The 26700-nt window shown below is 53.0% G+C and overlaps 1 protein-coding gene across 1 annotated transcript in view; it reads left to right on the top strand.

The window, feature by feature from the left end:
- Positions 1-24638, top strand: part of LOC137319260 (myosin-binding protein C, cardiac-type-like) — a gene marked incomplete at its 5' end in the record, with an annotated part of 68544 nt that extends 43906 nt beyond the window's left edge. Inside the window, one exon of the mRNA XM_067981548.1 lies at positions 24433-24638. Within this exon, the coding sequence (XP_067837649.1) occupies positions 24433-24636 (204 nt within the window). The remainder of the gene's footprint in view (positions 1-24432) is intronic.
- Positions 24639-26700: the final 2062 nt, after the last annotated feature.

Genomic DNA, 26700 nt, shown 5'->3' with positions numbered 1-26700 from the left:
ATAATCCCCATTACACCTCTCCACCCTCCCAATAATCCCCATTACACCTCTTCACGCTCCCAATAATCCCCATTACACTGTCCGCCCTCCCAATAATCCCCATTACACTCTCCGCCCTCCCAATAATCCCCATTACACTCTCCGCCCTCCCAATAATCCCCATTACACCTCTCCATCCTCCCAATAATCCCCATTACACCTCAACACCCTCCCAATAATCCCCATTACACTCTCCGCCCTCCCAATAATCCACATTACACTCTCCGCCCTCCCAATAATCCCCATTACACCTCTCCATCCTCCCAATAATCCCCATTACACCTCTCCACCCTCCCAATAATCCCCATTACACCTCTCCACCCTCTCAATAATCCCCATTACACCTCTCCACCCTCCCAATAATCCCCATTACACCTCTTCACGCTCACAATAATCCCCATTACACTCTCCGCCCTCCCAATAATCACCATTACACCTCTCCGCCCTCCGAATAATCCCCATTACACTCTCCGCCCTCCCAATAATCCCCATTACACTCTCCGCCCTCCCAATAATCCCCATTATACCTCTCCATCCTCCCAATAATCCCCATTACACCTCTCCACCCTCCCAATAATCGCCATTACACTCTCCGCCCTCCCAATAATCCCCATTACACCTCTCCATCCTCCCAATAATCCCCATTACACCTCTCCACCCTCCCAATAATCCCCATTAAACCTCTCCACCCTCCCAATAATCCCCATTACACCTCTCCACCATCCCAATAATCCCCATTACACCTCTCCACCCTCCCAATAATCCCCATTACACCTCTCCACCATCCCAATAATCCCCATTACACCTCTCCACCCTCCCAATAATCCCCATTACACCTCTCCACCCTCCCAATAATCCCCATTACACCTCTCCATCCTCCCAATAATCCCCAACTCCACCATGTCAATAACCCCCATTACACCTCTCCACCCTCCCAATAATCCCCATTACACCTGTCCACCCTCCCAATAATCCCCATTACACTCTCCGCCCTGCCACTAATCCCCATTACACCTCTCCACCCTCCCAATAATCCCCATTACACCTTTCCACCCTCTCAATAATCCCCATGACACCTCTCCACCCTCCCAATAATCCCCATTACACCTCTCCACCATCCCAATAATCCCCATTACACCTCTCCACCCTCCCAATAATCCCCATCACACCTCTCCACCCTCCCAATAAACCCCATTACACCTCTCCACCCTCCCAATAATCCCCATTACACCTCTCCGCCCTCCCAATAATCCCCATTACACCTCTCCGCCCTCCCAAATATCCCCATTACACCTCTCCGCCCTCCCAATAATCCCCATTACACCTCTCCACACTCCCAATAATCCCCATGACACCTCTCCACCCTCCCAAAACTCCCCATTACACCTCTCCACCCTCCCAATAATCCCCATTACACCTCTCCACCCTCACAATAATCCCCATTACACCTCTCCACCCTCCCAATAATCCCCATTACACCTCTCCACCCTCCCAATAATCCCCATTACACCTCTCCACCCTCCCAATAATCCCCATGACACCTCTCCACCCTCCTAAAACTCCCCATTACACCTCTCCACCCTCCTAATAATCCCCATTACACCTCTCCACCCTCCCAATAATCCCCATTACACCTCTCCACCCTCCCAATAATCCCCATGACACATCTCCACCCTCCGAATAACCCCCATTACACCTCTACACCCTCCCAATAATCCCCATTACACCTGTCCACCCTCCCAATAATCCCCATCACACTCTCCGCCCTGCCACTAATCCCCATTACACTCTCCACCCTCCCAATAATCCCCATTACACCTCTCCACCCTCTCAATAATCCCCATTACACATCTCCACCCTCCCAATAATCCCCATTACACCTCTCCACCCTCCCAATAATCCCCATTACACCTCTCCACCCTCCCAATAAACCCCATTACACCTCTCCACCCTCCCAATAATCCCCATTACTGCTCTCCGCCCTCCCAATAAACCCCATTACACCTCTCCACCATCTCAATAATCCCCATTACACCTCTCCACCATCCCAATAATCCCCATTACACCTCTTCACCCTCCCAATAATCCCCATTACACTCTCCGCCCTCTCAATAATCCCCATTACACCTCTCCACCCTCCCAATAATCCCCATTAAACCTCTTCACGCTCCCAATAATCCCCATTACACTCTCCGCCCTCCCAATAATCCCCATTACACCTCTCCGCCCTCCCAATAATCCCCATTACACTCTCCGCCCTCCCAATAATCCCCATTACACTCTCCGCCATCCCAATAATCCCCATTACACCTCTCCACCCTCTCAATAATCCCCATTACACCTCTCCAACCTCCCAATAATCCCCACTACAACTCTTCACGCTCCCAATAATCCCCATTACACTCTCCGCCCTCCCAATAATCCCCATTACACCTCTCCGCCCTCCGAATAATCCCCATTACACTCTCCGCCCTCCCAATAATCCCCATTACACTCTCCGCCCTCCCAATAATCCCCATTACACCTCTCCATCCTCCCAATAATCCCCATTAAACCTCTCCACCCTCCCAATAATCCCCATTACACTCTCCGCCCTCCCAATAATCCCCATTACACCTCTTCATCCTCCCAATAATCCCCATGACACCTCTCCACCCTCCCAATAATCCCCATTAAACCTCTCCACCCTCCCAATAATCCCCATTACACCTCTCCACCATCCCAATAATCCCCATTACACCTCTCCACCCTCCCAATAATCCCCATTACACCTCTCCACCATCCCAATAATCCCCATTACACCTCTCCACCCTCCCAATAATCCCCATTACACCTCTCCACCCTCCCAATAATCCCCATTACACCTCTCCATCCTCCCAATAATCCCCATCTCCACCCTCTCAATAACCCCCATTACACCTCTCCACCCTCCCAATAATCCCCATTACACCTGTCCACCCTCCCAATAATCCCCATTACACTCTCCGCCCTGCCACTAATCCCCATTACACCTCTCCGCCCTCCCAATAATCCCCATTACACCTTTCCACCCTCTCAATAATCCCCATTACACCTCTCCACCCTCCCAATAATCCCCATTACACCTCTCCACCATCCCAATAATCCCCATTACACCTCTCCACCCTCCCAATAATCCCCATCACACCTCTCCACCCTCCCAATAAACCCCATTACACCTCTCCACCCTCCCAATAATCCCCATTACACCTCTCCGCCCTCCCAATAATCCCCATGACACCTCTCCACCCTCCTAAAACTCCCCATTACACCTCTCCACCCTCCTTATAATCCCCATTACACCTCTCCACCCTCCCAATAATCCCCATTACACCTCTCCACCCTCCCAATAATCCCCATTACACCTCTCCTCCCTCCCAATAAACTCCATTACAGCTCTCCGCCCTCCCAATAATCCCCATTACACCTCTCCACCCTCCCAATAATCCCCATTATACCTCTCCGCCCTCCCAATAATCCCCATTACAACTCTCCGCCCTCCCAATAAACCCCATTACACCTCTCCGCCCTCCCAATAAACCCCATTACACCTCTCCGCCCTCCCAATAAACCCCATTACACTCTCCACCCTCCCAATAATCCCCATTACACTCTCCGCCCTTCCAATAATCCCTGTTACACTCTCCACCCTCCCAATAATCCCCGTTACACTCTCCACCCTCCCAATAATCACCGTTACACCTCTCCACCCTCCCAATAATCCCCGTTACACCTCTCCACCCTCCCAATAATCCCCATTACACCTCTCCACACTCCCAATAATCCCCATTACAGCTCTCCACCCTCCCAATAATCCCCATTACAGCTCTCCACCCTCCCAATAATCCCCATTACACTCTCCGCCCTCCCAATAATCCCCATTACACCTCTCCACCCTCCCAATAATCCCCATTACACCTCTCCACGCTACCAATAATCCCCATTACACTTTCCGCCCTCCCAATAATCCCCATTACACCTCTCCACCCTCCCAATAATCCCCATTACACTCTCCGCCCTCCCACTAATCCCCATTACACCTCTCCACCCTCCCAATAATCCCCATTACACCGCTCCACCCTCCCAATAATCCCCATTACAACTCTCCACCCTCCCAATAAACCCCATTACAGCTCTCCACCCTCCCAATAATCCCCATTACACTCTCCACCCTCCCAATAATCCCCATTACACCTCTCCACCCTCTCAATAATCCCCATTACACCTCTGCACCCTCACAATAATCCCCATTACACCTCTCCACCCTCCCAATAATCCCCATTACACCTCTCCACCCTCCAAATAATCCCCATGACACCTCTCCACCCTCCCAATAATCCCCATTACAGCTCTCCACCCTCCCAATAATCCCCATTATACCTCTCCACCCTCACAATAATCCCCATTACACCTCTCCACCCTCCCAATAATCCCCATTACACCTCTCCACCCTCCCAATAATCCCCATTACACCTCTCCACGCTCCCAATAATCCCCATTACACTCTCCGCCCTCCCAATAATCCCCATTACACCTCTCCACCCTCCCAATGATCCCCATTACACTCTCCGCCCTCCCACTAATCCCCATTACAGCTCTCCACCCTCCCAATAATCCCCATTACACCTCTCCACCCTCCCAATAAACCCCATTACACCTCTCCACCCTCCCAATAAACCCCATTACAGCTCTGCACCCTCCCAATAATCCCCATTGCACTCTCCACCCTCCCAATAATCCCCATTACACCTCTCCACCCTCTCAATAATCCCCATTACACCTCTGCACCCTCCCAATAATCCCCATTACACCTCTCCACCCTCCCAATAATCCCCATTACACCTCTCCACCCTCCAAATAATCCCCATTACACCTCTCCACCCTCCCAATAATCCCCATGACAGCTCTCCACCCTCCCAATAATCCCCATTACACCTCTCCACCCTCCCAATAATCCCCATTACATCTCTCCACCCTCCCAATGATCCCTATTACACCTCTCCGCCCTCCTATTAAACCCCATTACACCTCTCCGCCCTCCCAATAAACCCCATTACACTCTCCACCCTCCCAATAATCCCCATTACACTCTCCGCCCTCCCAATAATCCCCATTACACTCTCCACCCTCCCAATAATCCCCATTACACCTCTCCACCCTCCCAATAATCCCCATTACACCTCTCCACCCTCCCAATAATCCCCGTTACACCTCTCCACCCTCCCAATAATCCCCATTACACCTCTCCACCATCTCAATAATCCCCATTACACCTCTCCACCATCTCAATAATCCCCATTACACCTCTCCACCCTCCCAATAATCCCCATTACACCTCTCCACCCTCCCAATAATCCCCATTACACCTTTCCACCCTCTCAATAATCCCCATTACACCTCTCCACCCTCCCAATAATCCCCATTACACCTCTCCACCATCCCAATAATCCCCATTACACCTCTCCACCCTCCCAATAATCCCCATCACACCTCTCCACCCTCCCAATAAACCCCATTACACCTCTCCACCCTCCCAATAATCCCCATTACAGCTCTCCGCCCTCCCAATAATCCCCATTACACCTCTCCGCCCTCCCAAATATCCCCATTACACCTCTCCGCCCTCCCAATAATCCCCATTACACCTCTCCACACTCCCAATAATCCCCATGACACCTCTCCACCCTCCCAAAACTCCCCATTACACCTCTCCACCCTCCCAATAATCCCCATTGCACCTCTCCACCCTCACAATAATCCCCATTACACCTCTCCACCCTCCCAATAATCCCCATTACACCTCTCCACCCTCCCAATAATCCCCATTACACCTCTCCCCCCTCCCAATAATCCCCATGACACCTCTCCACCCTCCTAAAACTCCCCATTACACCTCTCCACCCTCCTAATAATCCCCATTACACCTCTCCACCCTCCCAATAATCCCCATTACACCTCTCCACCCTCCCAATAATCCCCATTACACCTCTCCTCCCTCCCAAATATCCCCATAACACCTCTCCGCCCTCCCAATAATCCCCATTACACCTCTCCTCCCTCCCAATAAACTCCATTACAGCTCTCCGCCCTCCCAATAATCCCCATTACACCTCTCCACCCTCCCAATAATCCCCATTATACCTCTCCGCCCTCCCAATAATCCCCATTACAACTCTCCGCCCTCCCAATAAACCCCATTACACCTCTCCGCCCTCCCAATAAACCCCATTACACCTCTCCGCCCTCCCAATAAACCCCATTACACTCTCCACCCTCCCAATAATCCCCCTTACACTCTCCGCCCTTCCAATAATCCCTGTTACACTCTCCACCCTCCCAATAATCCCCGTTACACTCTCCACCCTCCCAATAATCACCGTTACACCTCTCCACCCTCCCAATAATCCCCGTTACACCTCTCCACCCTCCCAATAATCCCCATTACACCTCTCCACCCTCCCAATAATCCCCATTACAGCTCTCCACCCTCCCAATAATCCCCATTACAGCTCTCCACCCTCCCAATAATCCCCATTACACTCTCCGCCCTCCCAATAATCCCCATTACACCTCTCCACCCTCCCAATAATCCCCATTACACCTCTCCACGCTACCAATAATCCCCATTACATCTCTCCACCCTCCCAATGATCCCTATTACACCTCTCCGCCCTCCTAATAAACCCCATTACACCTCTCCACCCTCCCAATAATCCCCATTACACCTCTCCACCCTCCCAATAATCCCCATTACACCTCTCCACCCTCCCAATGATCCCCATTACACTCTCCGCCCTCCCACTAATCCCCATTACACCTCTCCACCCTCCCAATAATCCCCATTACACCTCTCCACCCTCCCAATAAACCCCATTACAGCTCTGCACCCTCCCAATAATCCCCATTGCACTCTCCACCCTCCCAATAATCCCCATTACACCTCTCCACCCTCTCAATAATCCCCATTACACCTCTGCACCCTCCCAATAATCCCCATTACACCTCTCCACCCTCCCAATAATCCCCATTACACCTCTCCACCCTCCAAATAATCCCCATTACACCTCTCCACCCTCCCGATAATCCCCATGACAGCTCTCCACCCTCCCAATAATCCCCATTACACCTCTCCACCCTCCCAATAATCCCCATTACATCTCTCCACCCTCCCAATGATCCCTATTACACCCCTCCGCCCTCCTAATAAACCCCATTACACCTCTCCGCCCTCCTAATAAACCCCATGACACCTCTCCGCCCTCCTAATAAACCCCATGACACCTCTCCGCCCTCCCAATAAACCCCATTACACTCTCCACCCTCCCAATAATCCCCATTACACTCTCCGCCCTCCCAATAATCCCCATTACACTCTCCGCCCTCCCAATAATCCCCATTACACTCTCCACCCTCCCAATAATCCCCATTACACCTCTCCACCCTCCCAATAATCCCCATTACACCTCTCCACCCTCCCAATAATCCCCGTTACACCTCTCCACCCTCCCAATAATCCCCATTACACCTCTCCACCATCTCAATAATCCCCATTACACCTCTCCACCCTCCCAATAATCCCCATTACACCTCTTCACCCTCCCAATAATCCCCATTGCACTCTCCGCCCTCTCAATAATCCCCATTACACCTCTCCACCCTCCCAATAATCCCCATTACACCTCTCCACCCTCCCAATAATCCCCATTACACTCTCCAGCCTCCCAATAATCCCCATGACACCTCTCCACCCTCCAAATAATCCCCATTACACCTCTCCACCCTCCCAATAATCCCCATTACAGCTCTCCACCCTCCCAATAATCCCCATTACACCTCTCCACCCTCCCAATAATCCCCATTACACCGCTCCACCCTCCCAATAATCCCCATTACAACTCTCCACCCTCCCAATAAACCCCATTACAGCTCTCCACCCTCCCAATAATCCCCATTACACTCTCCACCCTCCCAATAATCCCCATTACACCTCTCCACCCTCTCAATAATCCCCATTACACCTCTGCACCCTCCCAATAATCCCCATTACACCTCTCCACCCTCCCAATAATCCCCATTACACCTCTCCACCCTCCAAATAATCCCCATTACACCTCTCCACCCTCCCAATAATCCCCATTACAGCTCTCCACCCTCCCAATAATCCCCATTACACCTCTCCACCCTCCCAATAATCCCCATTACACCTCTCCGCCCTCCCAATAAACCCCATTACACCTCTCCGCCCTCCCAATAAACCCCATTACACCTCTCCGCCCTCCCAATAAACCCCATTACAGTCTCCACCCTCCCAATAATCCCCGTTACACTCTCCGCCCTTCCAATAATCCCTGTTACACTCTCCACCCTTCCAATAATCCCCGTTACACTCTCCACCCTCCCAATAATCCCCGTTACACCTCTCCACCCTCCCAATAATCCCCGTTACACCTCTCCACCCTCCCAATAATCCCCATTACACCTCTCCACCCTCCCAATAATCACCATTACAGCTCTCCACCCTCCCAATAATCCCCATTACAGCTCTCCACCCTCCCAATAATCCCCATTACACTCTCCGCCCTCCCAATAATCCCCATTACACCTCTCCACCCTCCCAATAATCCCCATTACACCTCTCCACGCTACCAATAATCCCCATTACACTTTCCGCCCTCCCAATAATCCCCATTACACCTCTCCACCCTCCCAATAATCCCCATTACACTCTCCGCCCTCCCACTCATCCCCATTACACCTCTCCACCCTCCCAATAATCCCCATTACACCGCTCCACCCTCCCAATAATCCCCATTACAACTCTCCACCCTCCCAATAATCCCCATTACACCTCTCCACCCTCTCAATAATCCCCATTACATCTCTGCACCCTCCCAATAATCCCCATTACACCTCTCCACCCTCCCAATAATCCCCATGACACCTCTCCACCCTCCAAATAATCCCCATTACACCTCTCCGCCCTCCCAATAATCCCCATTACACTCTCCACCCTCCCAATAATCCCCATGACACCTCTCCATCCTCCCAATAATCCCCATTACACCTCTCCACCCTCCCAATAATCCCCGTTACACCTCTCCACCCTCCCAATAATCCCCATTACACCTCTCCACCATCTCAATAATCCCCATTACACCTCTCCACCATCTCAATAATCCCCATTACACCTCTCCACCCTCCCAATAATCCCCATTACACCTCTTCACCCTCCCAATAATCCCCATTACACTCTCCGCCCTATCAATAATCCCCATTACACCTCTCCACCCTCCCAATAATCCCCATTACACCACTCCACCCTCCCAATAATCCCCATTACACCTCTCCACCCTCCCAATAATCCCCATGACACCTCTCCACCCTCCAAATAATCCCCATTACACCTCTCCACCCTCCCAATAATCCCCATTACAGCTCTCCACCCTCCCAATAATCCCCATTACACCTCTCCACCCTCCCAATAATCCCCATTACACCGCTCCACCCTCCCAATAATCCCCATTACAACTCTCCACCCTCCCAATAAACCCCATTATAGCTCTCCACCCTCCCAATAATCCCCATTACACTCTCCACCCTCCCAATAATCCCCATTACACCTCTCCACCCTCTCAATAATCCCCATTACACCTCTGCACCCTCCCAATAATCCCCATTACACCTCTCCACCCTCCCAATAATCCCCATTGCACCTCTCCACCCTCCAAATAATCCCCATTACACCTCTCCACCCTCCCAATAATCCCCATTACAGCTCTCCACCCTCCCAATAAATCCCATTACACCTCTCCACCCTCCCAATAATCCCCATTACACCTCTCCACCCTCCCAATAATCCCCATTACACCTCTCCACCCTCCCAATAATCCCCATTACACCTCTCCACGCTCCCAATAATCCCCATTACACTCTCCGCCCTCCCAATAATCCCCATTACACCTCTCCACCCTCCCAATAATCCCCATTACACTCTCCACCCTCCCACTAATCCCCATTACACCTCTCCACCCTCCCAATAATCCCCATTACACCTCTCCACCCTCCCAATAATCCCCATTGCACCTCTCCACCCTCCCAATAATCCCCATTACAGCTCTCCACCCTCCCAATAATCCCCATTACACTCTCCACCCTCCCAATAATCCCCATTACACCTCTCCACCCTCTCAATAATCCCCATTACACCTCTGCACCCTCCCAATAATCCCCATTACACCTCTCCACCCTCCCAATAATCCCCATTACACCTCTCCACCCTCCAAATAATCCCCATTACACCTCTCCACCCTCCAAATAATCCCCATTACACCTCTCCACCCTCCCAATAATCCCCATTACACCTCTCCACCCTCCCAATAATCCCCATTACATCTCTCCACCCTCCCAATGATCCCTATTACACCTCTCCGCCCTCCTAATAAACCCCATTACACCTCTCCGCCCTCCCAATAAACCCCATTACACTCTCCACCCTCCCAATAATCCCCATTGCACTCTCCGCCCTCCCAATAATCCCCATTACACTCTCCACCCTCCCAATAATCCCCATTGCACCTCTCCATCCTCCCAATAATCCCCATTACACCTCTCCACCATCTCAATAATCCCCATTACACCTCTCCACCCTCCCAATAATCCCCATTACACCTCTCCACCCTCCCAATAATCCCCATTACACCTCTCCACCCTCCCAATAATCCTCGTTACACCTCTCCACCCTCCCAATAATCCCCATTGCACCTCTCCACCATCTCAATAATCCCCATTACACCTCTCCACCATCTCAATAATCCCCATTACACCTCTCCACCCTCCCAATAATCCCCATTACACCTCTTCACCCTCCCAATAATCCCCATTACACTCTCCGCCCTCTCAATAATCCCCATTACACCTCTCCACCCTCCCAATAATCCCCATTACACCTCTCCACCCTCCCAATAATCCCCATTACACCTCTCCACCCTCCCAATAATCCCCATGACACCTCTCCACCCTCCAAATAATCCCCATTACACCTCTCCACCCTCCCAAATATCCCCATTACAGCTCTCCACCCTCCGAATAATCCCCATTACACCTGTCCACCCTCCCAATAATCCCCATTACACCTCTCCACCCTCCCAATAATCCCTATTACACCTCTCCACCCTCCCAATAAACCCCATTACAGCTCTCCACCCTCCCAATAATCCCCATTACACTCTCCACCCTCCCACTAGTCCCCATTACACCTCTCCACCCTCTCAATAATCCCCATTACACCTCTGCACCCTCCCAATAATCCCCATTACACCTCTCCACCCTCCCAATAATCCCCATTACACCTCTCCACCCTCCAAATAATCCCCATTACACCTCTCCACCCTCCCAATAATCCCCATTACAGCTCTCCACCCTCCCAATAATCCCCATTACACCTCTCTGCCCTCCTAATAAACCCCATTACACCTCTCCGCCCTCCCAATAAACCCCATTACACTCTCCACCCTCCCAATAATCCCCATTGCACTCTCCGCCCTCCCAATAATCCCCATTACACTCTCCACCCTCCCAATAATCCCCATTGCACCTCTCCATTCTCCCAATAATCCCCATTACACCTCTCCACCCTCCCAATAATCCTCGTTACACCTCTCCACCCTCCCAATAATCCCCATTGCACCTCTCCACCATCTCAATAATCCCCATTACATCTCTCCACCCTCCCAATGATCCCTATTACACCTCTCCGCCCTCCTAATAAACCCCATTACACCTCTCCGCCCTCACAATAAACCCCATTGCACTCTCCACCCTCCCAAATATCCCCATTACAGCTCTCCACCCTCCGAATAATCCCCATTACACCTCTCCACCCTCCCAATAATCCCCATTACACCTCTCCACCCTCCCAATAATCCCCATTACACCTCTCCACCCTCCCAATAAACCCCATTACAGCTCTCCACCCTCCCAATAATCCCCATTACACTCTCCACCCTCCCACTAGTCCCCATTACACCTCTCCACCCTCTCAATAATCCCCATTACACCTCTGCACCCTCCCAATAATCCCCATTACACCTCTCCACCCTCCCAATAATCCCCATTACACCTCTCCACCCTCCAAATAATCCCCATTACACCTCTCCACCCTCCAAATAATCCCCATTACAGCTCTCCACCCTCCCAATAATCCCCATTACACCTCTCCACCCTCCCAATAATCCCCATTACATCTCTCCACCCTCCCAATGATCCCTATTACACCTCTCCGCCCTCCTAATAAACCCCATTACACCTCTCCGCCCTCCCAATAAACCCCATTGCACTCTCCACCCTCCCAATAATCCCCATTACACTCTCCGCCCTCCCAATAATCCCCATTACACTCTCCACCCTCCCAATAATCCCCATTACATCTCTCCACCCTCCCAATAATCCCCATTACACCTCTCCACCCTCCCAATAATCCCCATTACACCTCTTCACCCTCTCAATAATCCCCATTACACTCTCCGCCCTCTCAATAATCCCCATTACACCTCTCCACCCTCCCAATAATCCCCATGACACCTCTCCACCCTCCCAATAATCCCCATTGCACCTCTCCACCCTCCCAATAATCCCCATGACACCTCTCCACCCTCCAAATAATCCCCATTACACCTCTCCACCCTCCCAATAATCCCCATTACACCTCTCCGCCCTCCCAATAATCCCCATTGCACCACTCCACCCTCCCAATAAACCCCATTACACCTCTCCGCCCTCCCAATAAACCCCATTACACTCTCCACCCTCCCAATAATCCCCATTACACTCTCCGCCCTCCCAATAATCCCCATTACACTCTCCGCCGTCCCAATAATCCCCATTACACCTCTCCACCCTCCCAATAATCCCCATTACACCTCTCCACCCTCCCAATAATCCCCATTACACCTCTCCACCATCTCAATAATCCCCATTACACCTCTCCACCATCTCAATAATCCCCATTACACCTCTCCACCCTACCAATAATCCCCATTACACCGCTCCACCCTCCCAATAATCCCCATTACACCTCTCCACACTCCCAATAATCCCCATGACACATCTCCACCCTCTCAATAATCCTCATTACACCTCTCCACTCTCCAAGTAATCCCCATTACACCTCTCCACCCTCTCAATAACCCCCATTACACCTCTCCACCCTCCCAATAATCCCCATTACACCTGTCCACCCTCCCAATAATCGCCATTACATTCTCCGTCCTGCCACTAATCCCCATTACACCTCTCCACCCTCCGAATAATCCGCATTACACCTCTCCACCCTCCCAATAATCCCCATTACACCTCTCCACCCTCCCAATAAACCCCATTACAGCTCTCCACCCTCCCAATAATCCCCATTACACTCTCCACCCTCCCAATAATCCCCATTACACCTCTCCACCCTCTCAATAATCCCCATTACACCTCTCCACCCTCCCAATAATCCCCATTACACCTCTCCACACTCCCAATAATCCCCATTACACCTCTTCGCCCTGCCAATAAACCCCATTACACCTCTCCGCCCTCCCAATAAACCCCATTGCACTCTCCACCCTCCCAATAATCCCCATTACACTCACCGCCCTCCCAATAATCCCCGTTACACTCTCCACCCTCCCAATAATCCCCGTTACACTCTCCACCCTCCCAATAATCCCCATTACACTCACCGCCCTCCCAATAATCCCCGTTACACTCTCCACCCTCCCAATAATCCCCATTACACTCACCGCCCTCCCAATAATCCCCGTTACACTCTCCACCCTCCCAATAATCCCCATTACATCTCTCCACCCTCCCAATGATCCCTATTACACCTCTCCGCCCTCCTAATAAACCCCATTACACCTCTCCGCCCTCCCAATAAACCCCATTGCACTCTCCACCCTCCCAATAATCCCCATTACACTCTCCGCCCTCCCAATAATCCCCATTACACTCTCCACCCTCCCAATAATCCCCATTACATCTCTCCACCCTCCCAATAATCCCCATTACACCTCTCCACCCTCCCAATAATCCCCATTACACCTCTTCACCCTCTCAATAATCCCCATTACACTCTCCGCCCTCTCAATAATCCCCATTACACCTCTCCACCCTCCCAATAATCCCCATGACACCTCTCCACCCTCCCAATAATCCCCATTGCACCTCTCCACCCTCCCAATAATCCCCATTGCACCTCTCCACCCTCCCAATAATCCCCATTACAGCTCTCCACCCTCCCAATAATCCCCATTACACTCTCCACCCTCCCAATAATCCCCATTACACCTCTCCACCCTCTCAATAATCCCCATTACACCTCTGCACCCTCCCAATAATCCCCATTACACCTCTCCACCCTCCCAATAATCCCCATTACACCTCTCCACCCTCCAAATAATCCCCATTACACCTCTCCACCCTCCAAATAATCCCCATTACACCTCTCCACCCTCCCAATAATCCCCATTACACCTCTCCACCCTCCCAATAATCCCCATTACATCTCTCCACCCTCCCAATGATCCCTATTACACCTCTCCGCCCTCCTAATAAACCCCATTACACCTCTCCGCCCTCCCAATAAACCCCATTACACTCTCCACCCTCCCAATAATCCCCATTGCACTCTCCGCCCTCCCAATAATCCCCATTACACTCTCCACCCTCCCAATAATCCCCATTGCACCTCTCCATCCTCCCAATAATCCCCATTACACCTCTCCACCATCTCAATAATCCCCATTACACCTCTCCACCCTCCCAATAATCCCCATTACACCTCTCCACCCTCCCAATAATCCCCATTACACCTCTCCACCCTCCCAATAATCCTCGTTACACCTCTCCACCCTCCCAATAATCCCCATTGCACCTCTCCACCATCTCAATAATCCCCATTACACCTCTCCACCATCTCAATAATCCCCATTACACCTCTCCACCCTCCCAATAATCCCCATTACACCTCTTCACCCTCCCAATAATCCCCATTACACTCTCCGCCCTCTCAATAATCCCCATTACACCTCTCCACCCTCCCAATAATCCCCATTACACCTCTCCACCCTCCCAATAATCCCCATTACACCTCTCCACCCTCCCAATAATCCCCATGACACCTCTCCACCCTCCAAATAATCCCCATTACACCTCTCCACCCTCCCAAATATCCCCATTACAGCTCTCCACCCTCCGAATAATCCCCATTACACCTGTCCACCCTCCCAATAATCCCCATTACACCTCTCCACCCTCCCAATAATCCCCATTACACCTCTCCACCCTCCCAATAAACCCCATTACAGCTCTCCACCCTCCCAATAAACCCCATTACAGCTCTCCACCCTCCCAATAATCCCCATTACACTCTCCACCCTCCCACTAGTCCCCATTACACCTCTCCACCCTCTCAATAATCCCCATTACACCTCTGCACCCTCCCAATAATCCCCATTACACCTCTCCACCCTCCCAATAATCCCCATTACACCTCTCCACCCTCCAAATAATCCCCATTACACCTCTCCACCCTCCCAATAATCCCCATTACAGCTCTCCACCCTCCCAATAATCCCCATTACACCTCTCTGCCCTCCTAATAAACCCCATTACACCTCTCCGCCCTCCCAATAAACCCCATTACACTCTCCACCCTCCCAATAATCCCCATTGCACTCTCCGCCCTCCCAATAATCCCCATTACACTCTCCACCCTCCCAATAATCCCCATTGCACCTCTCCATTCTCCCAATAATCCCCATTACACATCTCCACCCTCCCAATAATCCTCGTTACACCTCTCCACCCTCCCAATAATCCCCATTGCACCTCTCCACCATCTCAATAATCCCCATTACATCTCTCCACCCTCCCAATGATCCCTATTACACCTCTCCGCCCTCCTAATAAACCCCATTACACCTCTCCGCCCTCACAATAAACCCCATTGCACTCTCCACCCTCCCAAATATCCCCATTACAGCTCTCCACCCTCCGAATAATCCCCATTACACCTCTCCACCCTCCCAATAATCCCCATTACACCTCTCCACCCTCCCAATAATCCCCATTACACCTCTCCACCCTCCCAATAAACCCCATTACAGCTCTCCACCCTCCCAATAATCCCCATTACACTCTCCACCCTCCCACTAGTCCCCATTACACCTCTCCACCCTCTCAATAATCCCCATTACACCTCTGCACCCTCCCAATAATCCCCATTACACCTCTCCACCCTCCCAATAATCCCCATTACACCTCTCCACCCTCCAAATAATCCCCATTACACCTCTCCACCCTCCAAATAATCCCCATTACAGCTCTCCACCCTCCCAATAATCCCCATTACACCTCTCCACCCTCCCAATAATCCCCATTACATCTCTCCACCCTCCCAATGATCCCTATTACACCTCTCCGCCCTCCTAATAAACCCCATTACACCTCTCCGCCCTCCCAATAAACCCCATTGAACTCTCCACCCTCCCAATAATCCCCATTACACTCTCCGCCCTCCCAATAATCCCCATTACACTCTCCACCCTCCCAATAATCCCCATTACATCTCTCCACCCTCCCAATAATCCCCATTACACCTCTCCACCCTCCCAATAATCCCCATTACACCTCTTCACCCTCTCAATAATCCCCATTACACTCTCCGCCCTCTCAATAATCCCCATTACACCTCTCCACCCTCCCAATAATCCCCATGACACCTCTCCACCCTCCCAATAATCCCCATTGCACCTCTCCACCCTCCCAATAATCCCCATGACACCTCTCCACCCTCCAAATAATCCCCATTACACCTCTCCACCCTCCCAATAATCCCCATTACACCTCTCCGCCCTCCCAATAATCCCCATTGCACCACTCCACCCTCCCAATAAACCCCATTACACCTCTCCGCCCTCCCAATAAACCCCATTACACTCTCCACCCTCCCAATAATCCCCATTACACTCTCCGCCCTCCCAATAATCCCCATTACACTCTCCGCCGTCCCAATAATCCCCATTACACCTCTCCACCCTCCCAATAATCCCCATTACACCTCTCCACCCTCCCAATAATCCCCATTACACCTCTCCACCATCTCAATAATCCCCATTACACCTCTCCACCATCTCAATAATCCCCATTACACCTCTCCACCCTACCAATAATCCCCATTACACCGCTCCACCCTCCCAATAATCCCCATTACACCTCTCCACACTCCCAATAATCCCCATGACACATCTCCACCCTCTCAATAATCCTCATTACACCTCTCCACTCTCCAAGTAATCCCCATTACACCTCTCCACCCTCTCAATAACCCCCATTACAACTCTCCACCCTCCCAATAATCCCCATTACACCTGTCCACCCTCCCAATAATCGCCATTACATTCTCCGTCCTGCCACTAATCCCCATTACACCTCTCCACCCTCCGAATAATCCGCATTACACCTCTCCACCCTCCCAATAATCCCCATTACACCTCTCCACCCTCCCAATAAACCCCATTACAGCTCTCCACCCTCCCAATAATCCCCATTACACTCTCCACCCTCCCAATAATCCCCATTACACCTCTCCACCCTCTCAATAATCCCCATTACACCTCTCCACCCTCCCAATAATCCCCATTACACCTCTCCACACTCCCAATAATCCCCATTACACCTCTTCGCCCTGCCAATAAACCCCATTACACCTCTCCGCCCTCCCAATAAACCCCATTGCACTCTCCACCCTCCCAATAATCCCCATTACACTCACCGCCCTCCCAATAATCCCCGTTACACTCTCCACCCTCCCAATAATCCCCGTTACACTCTCCACCCTCCCAATAATCCCCATTACACTCACCGCCCTCCCAATAATCCCCGTTACACTCTCCACCCTCCCAATAATCCCCATTACACTCACCGCCCTCCCAATAATCCCCGTTACACTCTCCACCCTCCCAATAATCCCCATTACATCTCTCCACCCTCCCAATGATCCCTATTACACCTCTCCGCCCTCCTAATAAACCCCATTACACCTCTCCGCCCTCCCAATAAACCCCATTGCACTCTCCACCCTCCCAATAATCCCCATTACACTCTCCGCCCTCCCAATAATCCCCATTACACTCTCCACCCTCCCAATAATCCCCATTACATCTCTCCACCCTCCCAATAATCCCCATTACACCTCTCCACCCTCCCAATAATCCCCATTACACCTCTTCACCCTCTCAATAATCCCCATTACACTCTCCGCCCTCTCAATAATCCCCATTACACCTCTCCACCCTCCCAATAATCCCCATGACACCTCTCCACCCTCCCAATAATCCCCATTGCACCTCTCCACCCTCCCAATAATCCCCATGACACCTCTCCACCCTCCAAATAATCCCCATTACACCTCTCCACCCTCCCAATAATCCCCATTACAGCTCTCCACCCTCCGAATAATCCCCATTACACCTCTCCACCCTCCCAATAATCCCCATTACACCTCTCCGCCCTCCCAATAATCCCCATTGCACCACTCCACCCTCCCAATAAACCCCATTACACCTCTCCGCCCTCCCAATAAACCCCATTACACTCTCCACCCTCCCAATAATCCCCATTACACTCTCCGCCCTCCCAATAATCCCCATTACACTCTCCACCGTCCCAATAATCCCCATTACACCTCTCCACCCTCCCAATAATCCCCATTACACCTCTCCACCCTCCCAATAATCCCCATTACACCTCTCCACCATCTCAATAATCCCCATTACACCTCTCCACCATCTCAATAATCCCCATTACACCTCTCCACCCTACCAATAATCCCCATTACACCGCTCCACCCTCCCAATAATCCCCATTACACCTCTCCACCCTCCCAATAATCCCCATGACACATCTCCACCCTCTCAATAATCCTCATTACACCTCTCCACTCTCCAAGTAATCCCCATTACACCTCTCCACCCTCTCAATAACCCCCATTACACCTCTCCACCCTCCCAATAATCCCCATTACACCTGTCCACCCTCCCAATAATCGCCATTACATTCTCCGTCCTGCCACTAATCCCCATTACACCTCTCCACCCTCCGAATAATCCGCATTACACCTCTCCACCCTCCCAATAATCCCCATTACACCTCTCCACCCTCCAAATAAACCCCATTACAGCTCTCCACCCTCCCAATAATCCCCATTACACTCTCCACCCTCCCAATAATCCCCATTACACCTCTCCACCCTCTCAATAATCCCCATGACACATCTCCACCCTCCCAATATTCCCCATTACACCTCTCCACCCTCCCAATAATCCCCATTGCACCTCTCCACCCTCCCAATAATCCCCATTACACCTCTCCACCCTCCCAACAATCCCCATTACAGCTCTCCGCCCTCCCAATAGTCCCCAGAACACCTCTCCGCCCTCCCAAATATCCCCATTACACCTCTCCGCCCTCCCAATAATCCCCATTACACCTCTCCACCCTCCCAATAATCCCCATTACACCTCTCCACACTCCCAATAATCCCCATTACACCTCTTCGCCCTCCCAATAAACCCCATTACACCTCTCCGCCCTCCCAATAAACCCCATTGCACTCTCCACCCTCCCAATAATCCCCATTACACTCACCGCCCTCCCAATAATCCCCGTTACACTCTCCACCCTCCCAATAATCCCCGTTACACTCTCCACCCTCCCAATAATCCCCGTTACACCTCTCCATCCTCCCAATAATCCCCGTTACACCTCTCCACCCTGCCAATAATCCCCATTACACCTCTCCACCCTCCCAATAATCTCCATTACACTATCCGCCGTCCCACTAATCCCCATTACACCTCTCCACCCTCCCAATAATCCCCATTACACCTCTCCACCCTCCCAATAATCCCCATTACACCTCTCCACCCTCCCAATAAACCCCATTACAGCTCTCCACCCTCCCAATAATCCCCATTACAGCTCTCCACCCTCCCAATAATCCCCATTACACCTCTCCACCCTCCCAATAATCCCCTTACAACTCTCCGCCCTCCCAATAATCCCCATTGCACCACTCCACCCTCCCAATAAACCCCATTACACCTCTCCGCCCTCCCAATAAACCCTATTAGACTCTCCACCTACCCAATAATCCCCATTACTCTCTCCGCCCTCCCAATAATCCCCATTTCACTCTCCACCCTCCCAATAATCCCCATTACACCTCTCCACCCTCCCAATAATCCCCGTTACACCTCTCCACCATCCCAATAATCCCCATTCTCCACCATCTCAATAATCCCCATTACACCTCTCCACCATCTCAATAATCCACATTACACCTCTCCACCCTCCAATAATCCCCATTACACCTCTTCACCCTCCCAATAATCCCCATTACACTCTCCGCCCTCTCAATATTCCCCATTACACCTCTCCACCCTCCCAATAATCCCCATTACACCTCTCCATCCTTCCAATAATCCCCATTACACCTCTCCACCCTCCCAATAATCCCCATTACACCTCTCCACCCTCTCAATAATCCCCATTACACCTCTCCACCCTCCCAATAATCACCATTACACCTCTCCACCCTCCCAATAATCCCCATTACACCTCTCCACCCTCCTAAAACTCCCCATTACACCTCTCCACCCTCCTAATAATCCCCATTACACCTCTCCACCCTCCCAATAATCACCATTACACCTCTCCACCCTCCCAATAATCCCCATGACACATCTCCACCCTCTCAATAATCCCCATTACACCTCTCCACCCTCCCAGTAATCCCCATTACACCTCTCCACCCTCTCAATAACCCCCATTACACCTCTCCACCCTCCCAATAATCCCCATTACACCTGTCCACCCTCCCAATAATCCCCATTACACTCTCCGCCCTGCACTAATCCCCATTACACCTCTCCACCCACCCAATAATCCCCATTACACCTCTCCACCCTCCCAATAATCCCCATTACACCTCTCCACCCTCCCAATAATCCCCATTGCACCTCTCCACCCTCCCAATAATCCCCATTACTCCTCTCCACCATCCTAAAACTCCCCATTACACCTCTCCACCCTCCCAATAATCCCCATTACACCTCTCCACCCTCCTAAAACTCCCCATTACACCTCTCCACCCTCCTAATAATCCCCATTACACCTCTCCACCCTCCCAATAATCACCATTACACCTCTCCACCCTCCCAATAATCCCCATGACACATCTCCACCCTCTCAATAATCCCCATTACACCTCTCCACCCTCCCAGTAATCCCCATTACACCTCTCCACCCTCTCAATAACCCCCATTACACCTCTCCACCCTCCCAATAATCCCCATTACACCTGTCCACCCTCCCAATAATCCCCATTACACTCTCCGCCCTGCCACTAATCCCCATTACACCTCTCCACCCACCCAATAATCCCCATTACACCTCTCCACCCTCCCAATAATCCCCATTACACCTCTCCACCCTCCCAATAATCCCCATTGCACCTCTCCACCCTCCCAATAATCCCCATTACTCCTCTCCACCATCCTAAAACTCCCCATTACACCTCTCCACCCTCCCAATAATCCCCATTGCACCTCTCCACCCTCCCAATAATCCCCATCACACCTCTCCGCCCTCCCAATAATCCCCATTACACCTCTCGACCCTCCCAATAATCCCCATTACACCTCTCCGCCCTCCCAATAATCCCCATTACACTCTCCGCCCTCCCAATAATCCCCATTACACTCTCTGCCCTCCCAATGATCCCCATTACACCTCTCCACCCTCCCAATAATCCCCATTACACCTCTACACCCTCCCAATAATCCCCATTACACCTCTCCACCCTCTTAATAATCCCCATTACACCTCTCCACCCTCCCAATAATCCCCATTACACCTCTCCACCCTCTCAATAATCCCCATTACACCTCTCCACCCTCCCAATAATCCCCATTACACCTCTCCACCATCCCAATAATCCCCATTACACCTCTCAACCCTCCCAATAATCCCCATTACACCTCTCCACCCTCCTAAAACTCCCCATTGCACCTCTCCACCCTCCTAATAATCCCCATTACACCTCTCCACCCTCCCAATAATCCCCATTACACCTCTCCTCCCTCCCAATAATCCCCATGACACATCTCCACCCTCTCAATAATCCCCATTACACCGCTCCACCCTCCCAGTAATCCCCATTACACCTCTCCACCCTCTCAATAACCCCCATTACACCTCTCCACCCTCCCAATAATCCCCATTACACCTGTCCACCCTCCCAATAATCCCCATTACACTCTCTGCCCTGCCACTAATCCCCATTACACCTCTCCACCCTCCCAATAATCCCCATTACACCTCTCCACCCTCTCAATAATCCCCATTACACCTCTCCACCCTCCCAATAATCCCCATTACACCTCTCCACCCTCTCAATAATTCCCGTTACACCTCTCCACCCTCCCAATAATCCCCATTACACCTCTCCACCATCCCAATAATCCCCATTACACCTCTCCACCCTCCCAATAATCCCCATGACACATCTCCACCCTCTCAATAATCCCGATTACACCTCTCCACCCTCCCAGTAATCCCCATTAAACCTCTCCACCCTCTCAATAACCCCCATTACACCTCTCCACCCTCCCAATAATCCCCATTACACCTGTCCACCCTCCCAATAATCCCCATTGCACTCTCCGCCCTGCCACTAATCCCCATTACACCTCTCCACCCTCCCAATAATCCCCATTGCACCTCTCCACCCTCCCAATAATCCCCATTACACCTCTCCACCCTCCCAATGAACCCCATTACAGCTCTCCACCCTCCCAATAATCCCCATTACACTCTCCACCCTCTCAATAATCCCCATTACACCTCTCCACCATCTCAATAATCCCCATTGCACCTCTCCACCATCTCAGTAATCCCCATTACACCTCTCCACCCTCCCAATAATCCCCATTACACCTCTCCGCCCTCCCAATAATCCCCATTACACTCTCTGCCCTCCCAATAATCCCCATTACACCTCTCCACCCTCCCAATAATCCCCATTACACCTCTCCACCCTCCCAATAATCCCCATTACACTCTCCGCCCTCCCAATAATCCCCATTACACCTCTCGACCCTCCCAATAATCCCCATTACACCTCTCCGCCCTCCCAATAATCCCCATTACACTCTCCGCCCTCCCAATAATCCCCATTACACTCTCCGCCCTCCCAATAATCCCCATTACACCTCTCCACCCTCCCAATAATCCCCATTACACCTCTCCACCCTCTCAATAATCCCCATTACTCCTCTCCACCCTCCCAATAATCCCCATTGCACCTCTCCACCCTCCCAATAATCCCCATTACACCTCTCCACCCTCCCAATAATCCCCATTACTCCTCTCCACCCTCCTAAAACTCCCCATTACACCTCTCCACCCTCCCAATAATCCCCATTGCACCTCTCCACCCTCCCAATAATCCCCATTACACCTCTCCACCCTCCCAATAATCCCCATTACAACTCTCCACCCTCTTAATAATCCCCATTACACTTCTCCACCCTCCCAATAATCCCCATTACACTTCTCCACCCTCTCAATAATTCAATAATCCCCATTACACCTCTCCACCCTTTCAATAATCCCCATTACACCTCTCCACCCTCCCAATAATCCCCATTACACCTCTCCACCCTTTCAATAATCCCCATTACACCTCTCCACCCTCTCAATAATCCCCATTACACCTCTCCACCCTCTTAATAATCCCCATTACAACTCTCCACCCTTTCAATAATCCCCATTACACCTCTCCACCCTTTCAATAATCTCCATTACACCTCTCCACCCTTTCAATAATCCCCATTACACCCTCTAGCCCCACCCTCTAGCCCCATTCCCTTGCCCCACCCTCTGGCCCCACCCTCTGGCCCCACCCTCTGGCCCCACCCTCTGGCCCCACCCTCTGGCCCCACCCTCTGGCCCCACCCTCTGGCCCCACCCTCTTGTCCAATCCATTGATACCCCCCAGTACTATCTCGAACTGTTGAGACGATATTATCGGATTTATTCTCGACTGATTTCTGTTACTCCTGAAGAATTGTAATCCTCGTCCACCCGCTGACTGAATTCCATCACCTGCACCCCCAGAGTAAGTGGATCGGTTTAGGCTGGAGAGCAAGCCGGGCTCTGCGGAGCCAGTGTTCCTGTGCTGGGCCCCAGCACTAACCCAGGGAAGACTGGCCCGGGTGGGATAGTGTGGCTGCTCGTTGGAATTGCCCCTGACTCTGTCACTGTGGGCAGGTGATCACGGAGATGGAAGGCCGGGTCCACGTGGAGAAACACCCGGATCACTGTGTCTTCATCATGGAGGGAGCGGAGAGATCAGACCAGGGGGTCTACACCGTGCTGGTGACGAACCCAGCAGGGGAGGATCGAGCCGACATCACCGTCAGAGTGGTCGGTAAGTACCAGGACCCCCGAACCCAGGGTGGGGTCACCCGGTGAGGCTGCAGTGCTCAGAGGGGCCCCAATATAGGGACCCTCCACTCCCCAGACCCACCCCCCCCAATATAGGGACCCTCCACTCCCCAGACCCACCGCACCTACCCCCCCAATATAGGGACCCTCCACTCCCCAGACCCACCCCACCTCCCCCCCCCAATATAGGGACCCTCCACTCCCCAGACCCACCCCACCTCCCCCCCCCAATATAGGGACCCTCCACTCCCCAGACCCACCCCACCCCCCCCCCCCAATATAGGGACCCTCCACTCCCCAGACCCACCCCACCACCCCCCCCCAATATAGGGACCCTCCACTCCCCAGACCCACCACACCCCCCCCCAATATAGGGACCCTCCACTCCCCAGACCCACCACACCCCCCCCCCAATATAGGGACCCTCCACTCCCCAGACCCACCGCACCCCCCCCCAATATAGGGACCCTCCACTCCCCAGACCCACCACACCTACCCCCCAATATAGGGACCCTCCACTCCCCAGACCCACCGCACACCCCCCCAATATAGGGACCCTCCACTCCCCAGACCCACCGCATCCCCCCGCCCAATATAGGGACCCTCCACTCCCCAGACGGGGGTTGGAGATGGGCAAGAGGCCAGAATTGAAGGAACGCAGAGATCTCGGAGGGTGGGAGGGCTGGAGGAGATTACAGAGATAGGGGATAATGGGACTGGTTGGGCCACAACTGTAGCAGAGGGACGCAGCGAGGGGGGAGCGGGGGGAGGGAGTGAGGGGGGAGCGGGGGGAGGGAGTGAGGGGGGAGCGGGGGGAGGGAGCGAGGGGGGAGCGGGGGGAGGGAGCGAGGGGGGGAGCGGGGGGAGGGAGCGAGGGGGGAGCAGGGGGAGGGAGCGAGGGGGAGCGGGGGGAGGGAGACGGGGGGGGAGCGGGGGGAGGGAGCGAGGGGGAGCGGGGGGAGGGAGACGGGGGGGAGCGGGGGGAGGGAGCGAGGGGGGAGCGAGGAGGGAGCGAGGGGGGAGCGAGGGGGGAGCGGGGGGAGGGAGCGAGGGGGGAGCGGGGGGAGGGAGCGAGGAGGGAGCGGGGGGAGGGTGCGAGGGGGGAGCGGGGGGAGGGAGAGAGGGGGGAGCGGGGGGAGGGAGAGCGGGGGGAGGGAGCGAGGGGTGAGCGGGGGAAGGGAGACAGGGGGGGAGTGTGGGGGGGGAGCGGGGGGAGGGAGCGAGGGAGAGGGAGAGAGGGGTGAGCAGGGGGAGGGAGATAGGGGGGAGCAGGGGAGAGAGCGAGGGGGAGCGCGGGGAGGGAGAGAGGGGTGAGCAGGGGGGAGGGAGATAGGGGGGAGCAGGGGAGAGAGCGAGGGGGAGCGCGGGGAGGGAGAGAGGGGTGAGCAGGGGGGAGGGAGATAGGGGAGAGCAGGGGGGAGGGAGACAGGGGGGAGCAGGGGGGAGGGAGACAGGGGGGAGCAGGGGGAGGGAGCGAGGGGTGAGCAGGGGGAGGGAGACAGGGGGGAGCGGGGGGAGGGAGACAGGGGGGGAGCGGGGGGAGGGAGACAGGGGGAGCGGGGGGAGGGAGACAGGGGGGGAGCGGGGGGAGGGAGCGAGGGGGGGAGCGGGGGGAGGGAGCGAGGGGGAGCGGGGGGAGGGAGCGGGGGGAGGGAGCGAGGGGGGAGCGGGGGGAGGGAGCGAGGGGTGAGCCGGGGGAGGGAGCGAGGGAGGAGCGGGGGGAGGGAGCGAGGGAGGAGCGGGGGGGGGGTGAGTGGGGGGGCAGCAGGCGAGAGAGCAGTGTGGGGTGCAGATAAAAGAGAGACAGCGTATAGGAGGGGAATGAAACATGGAAACTTCGAAAATAGGAGCAAGAGTAGGCCATTCGGCCCTTTGGGCCTGCTCCGCCATTCAATATGATCATGGCTGATCGAAAGGAGAGAGGGCAGACAGGGAAATGGTTGGAGACTGGTGAGCGGAGCGGAGGATGGGGAGCGGGGGATGGGGAGCGGGGGATGGGGAGCGGGGGATGGGGAGAGGGGGATGGGGAGAGGGGGATGGGGAGCGGGGGATGGGGAGCGGGGGATGGGGAGAGGGGGATGGGGAGCGGGG

Source organism: Heptranchias perlo, unplaced genomic scaffold, assembly GCF_035084215.1.
Source record: "Heptranchias perlo isolate sHepPer1 unplaced genomic scaffold, sHepPer1.hap1 HAP1_SCAFFOLD_786, whole genome shotgun sequence".
Taxonomy (NCBI): Eukaryota; Metazoa; Chordata; class Chondrichthyes; order Hexanchiformes; family Hexanchidae; genus Heptranchias; species Heptranchias perlo.
Note: the sequence above shows the minus strand (reverse complement) of the source record. Positions and strands in the feature narration are given on the sequence as shown.